This window comes from Micromesistius poutassou, assembly GCF_964030765.1.
Source record: "Micromesistius poutassou genome assembly, chromosome: 15".
In the NCBI taxonomy this organism is placed as follows: Eukaryota; Metazoa; Chordata; class Actinopteri; order Gadiformes; family Gadidae; genus Micromesistius; species Micromesistius poutassou.
Window position 1 is genome coordinate 5,508,125 of NC_140285.1, and position 8,558 is coordinate 5,516,682.

The window sequence follows — 8,558 nt, forward strand, 5'->3', positions numbered from 1 at the left end:
CTACAAGTTGTAAGTTACGTAAATTACATAAGTAGGCTAACAAGTTACAACAAGCTGTAAGTTACAAGTTACGTAGCCTAAGTTAGGCCTACAAGTTACGTAAGTCACGTTAGTTACAAGTTGTAAGTTACCTAAGTTACAAGTTGTAAGTTACCTAAGTTACAAGTTGTAAGTTACGCAAGTTACAAGTGTTGTACACTTCTTTGTTATTTGGAAACATTATGCAAGATTGTGCTAGTGCCTATAAAGATCCCATGGCATGCTACTTTATGAATGCTTTTATATAGCTGTTAGTGGGCCCCTAATACAGTACTTGAAGACGTTCAAGAAGTTCAGCCTTGGTGCAGAATTACAGCCACTACGAGCCAGTCCCACAATGAGCTTTCCACAAACGTGCCGTTTCTTAGAGGCGGGTCAAGGTGGAGGGTGGGGGTGTGGCCCTGAGCAGCTTGCGGCCACGGTTGCCTACCATGCGCTAGTTTTTACAGTGGATGTATCGCAATGGCGAGGAGCACACAGCTTTTGGCCGTGTTCTGTAAATATTCTAGAACACTCCGGGTGCTCCGGCGGGAGTCCTGGATCTCTATAACTAAATAATATCATATTATAAAGCTGTGTGCCCCTCCAGACGATATTATGAATCTCATACGACTGCGTCGGGTTCTCCAACGTCTCTGGTTCTTCCACTTCCACATCAATCTGAAGTAGACTGAACCGCGACATGGCCGCGGTTCAGTCTCCCGCCGGAGCCAGCCTCGGCGCTGCCCGCTGCCGAGGCACCACCGCCTCGGTAGCGATGCCCGCAGCGGGGCTCCGGCGGGAGACAGTCGCGGGCAACAATCCCTTTCTCCTCCATGTCGCGGTTCATGTACTTCAGGAAGTCAAAGCCAACGTTTCTTTCCCCCAATTCCTTCTCAACCATCCATGGCTGAGATAACCCCCGATACGAGTCTCGTTGTGGAAGTAGGTACCAGAGACGTCAGAGAACCCGACGCAGTCTATAGTCTTTTCACCAAATGCAAGCTTGCCTTGTTGTGTTGCGTGTTATGTGACATAACACCAATAGCAGAACGGTTATCCAAATAACAAGTGTACAACACTTGGTTACAGTGTGTGTCAGGCGGAGCAGGATACCTAGTGCTCGTTATACACCTAACGCAATTTCTAGCTACTGGGGACCATAGGCAGGCTAGGAGAACTCATATTAATGTTAGAAAACCTCATAAAGTGAAATGCCATGGGACCTTTAAAATACATTTAATATATATATATATTATGCCCATAACCAGTGTTATGGCCAGTATATATCAGTGCTGCTTGATTTAAATGTTAAATACATTTTTGCACAAATCGGAATAATTGATGAATCTTTCAAGGAATTCAAATTACATTATGTTTAACAGTATTTTTTCTTGTATTTAGAAATGAAGGTTTTTTTTTAATAACTGTAAATGAGAATCAGAAGCCATCCAATGACCTCACACTCTTTTACAAAAAACGTCACTATATTTCAAAATAATTAATGTAGAAAATAGTCTTATTGTGTAGTTGAACATTTTTACAAAAGGTAGGCCTACTAAGCTACATGTGTGTCCTTGATTTCATTGTTTTTAGGATAAAAGTGTAAATTTGTATACATTCTTTACAGATTTTATACATGTCAGCAGCATTTCCAACAATCATTTCAAACAATAAATCAGTCCAAGAAAAAGACAGCTTCCTGATGTGTTTGTCTGTTTTGATAAAAAGTAGGAACGAAAGCCATAAGAGAAGGTCCTCACTATTTTTCTAACTGTACTGGGACTACTTCCATTGGTATTACCAGCTCTGGAAGTAGTAGGCCTACAATGGCGCTTTACAAATTACAAATATTAGAGTTTCTATTGTTGAGCAATTAAACAGTTGGAAACCAACAGCACAATATTAGTTTCAATGTCAGTATATGGAGAACATTATTTTCAAAAAAGTCTTTACATTGGTTCTGATTCGATCCGAGCGCCACCTCCTGTCTGGTAAAGAGTTTCACACAATTCAATCATGACCCAATGAGCAGCTACAGCTGGCAGGGACTATTGACCTGTTCAACTACCCAAGTTCTCTGCATCGGTGGAAAACCCTCAACTTAGGACACGGGTATCAAAGGAGCCCTTTTGATTCCACAGAATCTGGTTTCCGTGACAAAAGCACTTTGTAACACAGTAAGTCATTAGTGCTGTGTTTTCCCAGCTATATAAACATTGTTATTCTGATGGGACCTTTGAGCAGCCAGTTTTTTTCCCAGAACTGGTACAGTGAATTAGCAAGTGTGTGAGTCATTTCTCAACCAAAATACATCTTCCATTACAGGGGGTCTACTAAATGTGTATGTATTGGGCAAGAACTAGTGGTTAGTGCTTTTTCCTTTTTTCCGCTTCAACACTGAAAATACGTGTACAAGTATGTAGGTTTTCCTGGTAAATTGTCACTTGCAATGGCTTTCTTGTAAAACGTATTTGCATGTTGAACTGCAGTCAACACTTTAATAGTGCTGGGAAATGCTTAAAATCCTATTGTCATCTAAAGGCATTTTAATCACCGAACTTAGCTGTTTACCAGTTAAGTTTCAGTACAAATAAATGGCCAGTTTATTACTGAAAAGACATCCATCATGTTTTGACCACATGTTGGTGCTGGGAACTAGACATATTTCAAACCTGGACCCTTATGAGGATACTCTCAGGATTGGTCCCAATGCTTTGTTTTCAACAATTCAATGCATACATAAAAGCCAACTGGCAGCATGTTTACAATGCACATCTCATAATCCATCAATCTTTACCTTATGGTTAAACCTTCATCTGGAAGTGTGGCAGTATTGTTCTTGTAAGATTATCAGTATTGAAGTTAATTATCTGCACTTATTTAGTTAGGTTAGGTCAATAATAATGATTAGGTATTTTCCTTGACATAATGGCTTACATTTGAAATCTGAACCTAGAGGGGAATGTCATCTGGGAAATGATGTAGCTGTACATCTGGTTTATATGGTCAATTTAATCAATGAAACACTACAAAGCTAATAATCATTCTTTCACGGTGCGTTCAAGTGGCGAGCAGGAATGTAGTACGTTTTCAGAGGTCACGTTTTCCTTTCCTCCGCTTCATCATCCCTCGATCCATCCTGAAACCCCTCTCTCCATCTCTCCCTCTGTGCTGCTGAGAAAAAATGTTTTCCTCCTCCACTTGGACAAGGGTGTCGGTAAGGGGGGAGGGGGGAGGGCGAGGGGAAGGAGGCAAGGCACTTTTTGTGAGCTTGTCCGTTTTCTCCATGGTTCAGTTTGTCGAAGACGAGGTCACTTCCTCTTGTGTTCGTTTCCACAGAAAAACAAAACAATAAATCAAACTAAAAGGGAGATACTGTAGGTACGATTCCATATATATAAAAACAAAAAACAAAAAAAAAACATTAGAAATAAATATTCAATAAATAACGGGTTGAATAGATAGTCTCCGGGGGGGGGGGGGGGGGGGGGGGGGAGGCTATAGCGTGGTGATGCATATCATCTCGTCAGTCAGGTCCTCCTCACTCCTGGCCACCTCGGGCTCCTCGTCGCTGTAGTCACGGAGACTGAGCTCCCTGAGCCGCGCTTCGGAGAGCGAGTCTGTACCGCCGTTCCCCACCGCTGCCACACCACTGCCGCCGCCACCGCCGCCACCGCCACCACCGCCACCACCGCCACCACCGCCACCACCGCCACCACCGCCACTGCCACCGCCATTACCCATGCTGCCGTTCAGCAGGTGGCAGGCGGCACTCTCCATCTCGTCGATGGTCATGGCACAGGCGTCGGCGATCTCGTGCTTGGCAGCCGTCACGAATTTGGGGTCCCGGGCGTAGCGGCCCAGCCCCTCCGAGATCAGCACCTGGGGGGGAGTGGGTGCAGACGGGGAGACCGCGTCAGCCTCAAGGACCTGGACTCAAGGCTTAGTTATATGGGGTCAGTTCAGTCTCATTAATAATGAATGCACAGAGAAGGATTCACAAATGTATTTTGTGATTTATATATAAATGACTCTCTTCTCACAAATACATTTCAATGCACACACAAATGGATATCAGTATGTATAAATGTAAAATAAATCCATAAACAAAAATAAGTTTCACAAACACATTTCTGATCCACACACAAATGTGTCTTGTTTTAAATAAATGTAATATAAATCCATAAATATATTAATTACAAATATATTTGCAATTTTCATCAAAAATGTATTTGGATGTTGTTACATTTATATACAAACCGTTAAACTTGAATTTACAAGACGCTTTTCATTTGTGAACTTGTTTGCATTTGTGTGTCAACTGGTCTGTATTTATATGTGGATTTTTGACTCTCCTGACGTGGCTGGATTCACGAATGCATTTTTTTCAACAAGGAACTCTCTGTAGCAAATCAGATGCCTCCCTCGTTTTCAGCCAATCCAGCCAATCCAGCCGGCCGAACTGACGGGGATATTCTCTGATATGATGAATAAAGACTGCGTTGAGTCTCCGACTCTCTGGTACTTCCACAACAAGTGAAGACTCGTAGTGGGGGTTATCTCGGCCATGGGGGAGAAGGAATTGGGGGAAAGGAACTTTGGCTTCGACTCTGAACAGCGACAGGAGGAGAAAGGGATCGTTTTCGTATGCGGACTCCCGGAGGAGCTCCTCCCGCCGATTGATACATTAACGTTACGAGTTCAGTCAGAAGTCAACAGCTGAAATATGGATGATGAATCGTTGATCATCGAGGTGGAAAAACACTGTGTCCTGTCCTGTGATGTCTCAGCCGTAATGTGTCTGGACCGCTTCCAGTGGGGATTGCAGTACGGAACACAGCCACTTCGCTGCCGTGACACTTCCGTGACAGTTCTGTTGGAAATTGGCCTTGAGGGACTGCAGTCACGTGATTGGCTGAAAACGAGGGAGGCATCTGATTGGCTACAGAGAGTTCCTTGTTGAAAAAAATGCATTTGTGAATCCAGCCACGTCAGGAGAGTCTCAAAAATCCACATATAAATACAAACCAGTTGACACACAAATGGAAACAAGTTCACAAATGAAAAGCATCTTGTAAATTCAAGTTTAACAGTTTGTATATAAATGTAACAACATCGAAATACATTTTTGATGAAAATTGCAAATATATTTTTAATTAATATATTTATGGATTTAAATTACATTTATTTAAAACAAGACACATTTGTGTGTGGATCAGAAATGTGTTTGTGAAACTTATTTTTGTTTATGGATTTATTTTACATTTATACATACCAATATCCATTTGTGTGTGCATTGAAATGTATTTGTGAGAAGAGAGTCATTTATATATAAATCACAAAATACATTTGTGAATCCTTCTCTGTGCATTCATTATTAATGAAACTGAACTGACCCCATATAGTTCTGGTTCCACGTCGACGCAACGCAATGACCACGCAGACGCTTCGACGCAGTCGTGAAACTGTTTTGGTTCTGCATCAGGTTTTAGTGAGCAGACCAATCACAGCCCTTGTTACAATTTTTGGGAGGCGCACGTCAGGCCCTTGCAATGGACGCAAGGAGGGTCCGCAAGGACGTAAGGGGTCCGTAAACCCCTGTGCATTGTGTCGACGTGGAACCATAACTTCAGCCTTTACTGTTCCAGTGGGCTCTGTCCAGAGCTGCTTTTAGATGTTTGTCTTTCATTTATCCAAAGTGTTTTGTGTTCAGTGTCTACCCCGCGTAAAGCACCTTGAGTCTCGTTAAAATGGTTTGGATTCCACTGAATGCTAATAAAATGCGAATACTAATGTTTGCACTCACTTACTCATTTATTATGAGTATAGTACAACGATTTGGATAAAAGTGTCCACCAAATTGATCAACTGCCGAAAACATTTGTGCTGTGTGCAGTAAACATAAGGTGTATGGGTTTCTTTGTGTGTGTGAGAGAGTGAGAGAGCGAGAGGGAGCAAGATGAACGATTAGCGGGTCATCTCAGCAGTTCCTGTGCTGCTCATGGAGATAACTAAAACACTGCTACTTGTTACACGCATGCAAGGCCGTGGGAAGATAAGAAAGGCGAGACATTTGAATGAAGGCCACTCCTAAAAATAACACTACGAAAATGCACAAGATATATATTATTTATTGTATATAAATATGGTGTAAATGATTACCTACCTATTTTACTGCTGTCAAACATCTGCATTTTAAGATAACTTCAAAGCTTATAAATATTATTGAATGTGAAAATGTAGAGGATTAGTGTGTTTGGATGTTTTTGTGTGTGTGTGTGTGTGTGTGTGTGTACTGTACTGACTGCCTCCACGAGACTGTTGGCACTTCCTCTCTTCTGCAGGAAGTGGGCGTGGCTCTCGGTGGGCAGCCTTAGGAGGGAGGGGGAGTAGGCCCGGCTGGGGGGTCCGTCCCGGGCGTCCGTGTACCAGGAGGACCTCCGCAGAGACCCCGGGATGCTGCTGATGCTGCCCGGGCTGCGCCAGTCCACCTGGGTGGCGGGGGGAAAACAAGCTATAAGAGAACACGCTAACACTCAAACAGGAAGGTGGTCCATCAGACAGAGTGCCTGCTGGGTCAATGCAATGATCTACGCCATTGCTATTCCCTACTATTGTCCCCGAGTCTGTTCTGAGCCGGGGAGTCAAAGTCAAAATCAGCTTTAATGGCAATTACAACAAATGTACAATGCAAATAGAAGAACCACAATTTTGTAGTTGTATCACTAGTTGTATCACTACATCAACCGTCGGTGCTGACAGGTAAATGTTCACTACTAAAACCATCAAGTGACGTACAATCATGTTTCAAAATGTATATTGTATTAATATTTGCCCCACCCTAATGAATGAATAAACACAAAGGACAGAACAAATGAATAAAGGATCAAACAAGGCCCTAACTTCTCCTATGCCTCCTCCTCTATTCCTCCCTCAGCTCTTTTGATATACTGAACGTGTTTTGTTAACAGTGAACACATACAAATTAAAAAGAATCCTGAGTCAACCACACCTGGATGAGCGGTGTGTAGCTGGGCGAGCCGTCTCGCCCAATCGGCGAGGCCGGGGGCGTGGCCCAGGAGCGTAGCGACTGTGTCGGAGACAGACGTCTTAATCTCCGGGTGTCAAAGCCGGCTACGGCCATCACCTAGGCAACACATTTGAAAGGGGCAAAGGTCAGCAGAGCTCCAGACAGACGAGGACACCTAAGCTTCACCTTGTGTGAGTGTGTGACCCAGTGAGTGAGTCAGTAAGTGGATGAGGGAGGGTGCACACACACATGCGTGGGTGCGTGGAACTACGCCTCATTGTAGCCATGAATTGGTTTGAATATATGTACAATTCGGCGTCAAACTTTTCATAGTGGCGACTTTAACGCCGTTGTAACTACGACTTTTGTCAAATGGGTGAAAATGGGTGTGTGTGTGTGTGCGTTTGCGTGTATGTGTGTGTGTGTGTGTGTGTGTGTGTGTGCGTGTGCGTGCGTGTGTGCTGGATCACCTGCTGCTGCATGAGGTGCAGGGGCAGCGCCGTGCAGGAGGGCGAGAGAGGGGGCGGGTCCTCGTCGCTGCCCTGTCGGCGCAGACACTCAAAACTAAAGGTGGACCTGCCAGACGCTGGGAAGGAGCCATCACACACAACGTTACACACATTGACACACGTTGACGCACATCACAAGTCATCACAACCACACATACCAAACACACAACACAACACAACAATATACACGTCGCAATGACACACAACATGAACCAACACCCAAGACAAACCAACTCACAACGTCACACAAAAAAAACAACACACCACACAACAATGTTACAAGCAATGGAAACGTCAAAGCGGCGTTGCAGATGAAGAATTGATTTAGGAAAGGCGGCTGAACATCACTACAATGACTACACTGAGTATACACCAGGGTAGCTCAGTCGAGTTCCCCTGTCTAACCCCGTCTAGTTGGGCTTATCATCTGGTCGGGTTAATTGACAAAAGGGTGATAGATAACAGCCAATCAACTCACGTTGCGGCGAGGAAAGAAACCGCCTCTTGGGTGACCGGTGGCCATCTCGGAAGATGGGCTGTTGGTCGTCGTCATAGTAACCCCCGGGGGCTTGGGGGTCCTGGTCCCCCTCGGCGTCGTGGTAGTCCATGTGAGACAACCTGCATGTGTGGTGGAACAAAATATGGACATGGTGTTTGACGTTTGATTCATAACACATACTAGTGGGTGTTTTCCATCCTGGACCTAATCTCTGCAATGAAACATTTTTTATTTTTTAGACGATATATTATGTGATAACAAGAGGAATGTTTATAAAAATATATAAAATAATAAAACATGCAATACATCCATAGGGACTCCTAGTGTCCTGGTCGCCACTTCCCTCCTTCACCTTAACCCTCGGCATGAATAACAACTAGTCTATGTAATAATAAAAGTATGTAATAATATTATCAAGGTGAAGTCAGGTCTTAAGGGGCGACCTGTCTCTCGTGAACATGATGTCGTCTTCGTGAAACTCCTCCCCACTGTAGAACTC

General features: G+C 43.8%; 1 protein-coding gene across 1 annotated transcript in view; it reads right to left on the reverse strand.

Annotated features, from left to right (window-relative positions):
* Positions 1-1,637: 1,637 nt before the first annotated feature.
* The window catches only part of cacna1db (calcium channel, voltage-dependent, L type, alpha 1D subunit, b), a 65,640-nt gene continuing 58,719 nt past the window's right edge, over positions 1,638-8,558 (reverse strand). Inside the window, exons 43-48 of the mRNA XM_084479998.1 lie at positions 8,503-8,558; positions 8,039-8,178; positions 7,522-7,637; positions 7,034-7,168; positions 6,327-6,512; positions 1,638-3,903 (exon numbers count right to left, since the gene is read on the reverse strand). The exon at positions 8,503-8,558 is cut by the window's right edge and continues 85 nt beyond it. Of these exons, the coding sequence (XP_084336124.1) occupies positions 3,520-3,903; positions 6,327-6,512; positions 7,034-7,168; positions 7,522-7,637; positions 8,039-8,178; positions 8,503-8,558 (1,017 nt within the window). The 3' untranslated portion in view covers positions 1,638-3,519. The remainder of the gene's footprint in view (positions 3,904-6,326; positions 6,513-7,033; positions 7,169-7,521; positions 7,638-8,038; positions 8,179-8,502) is intronic.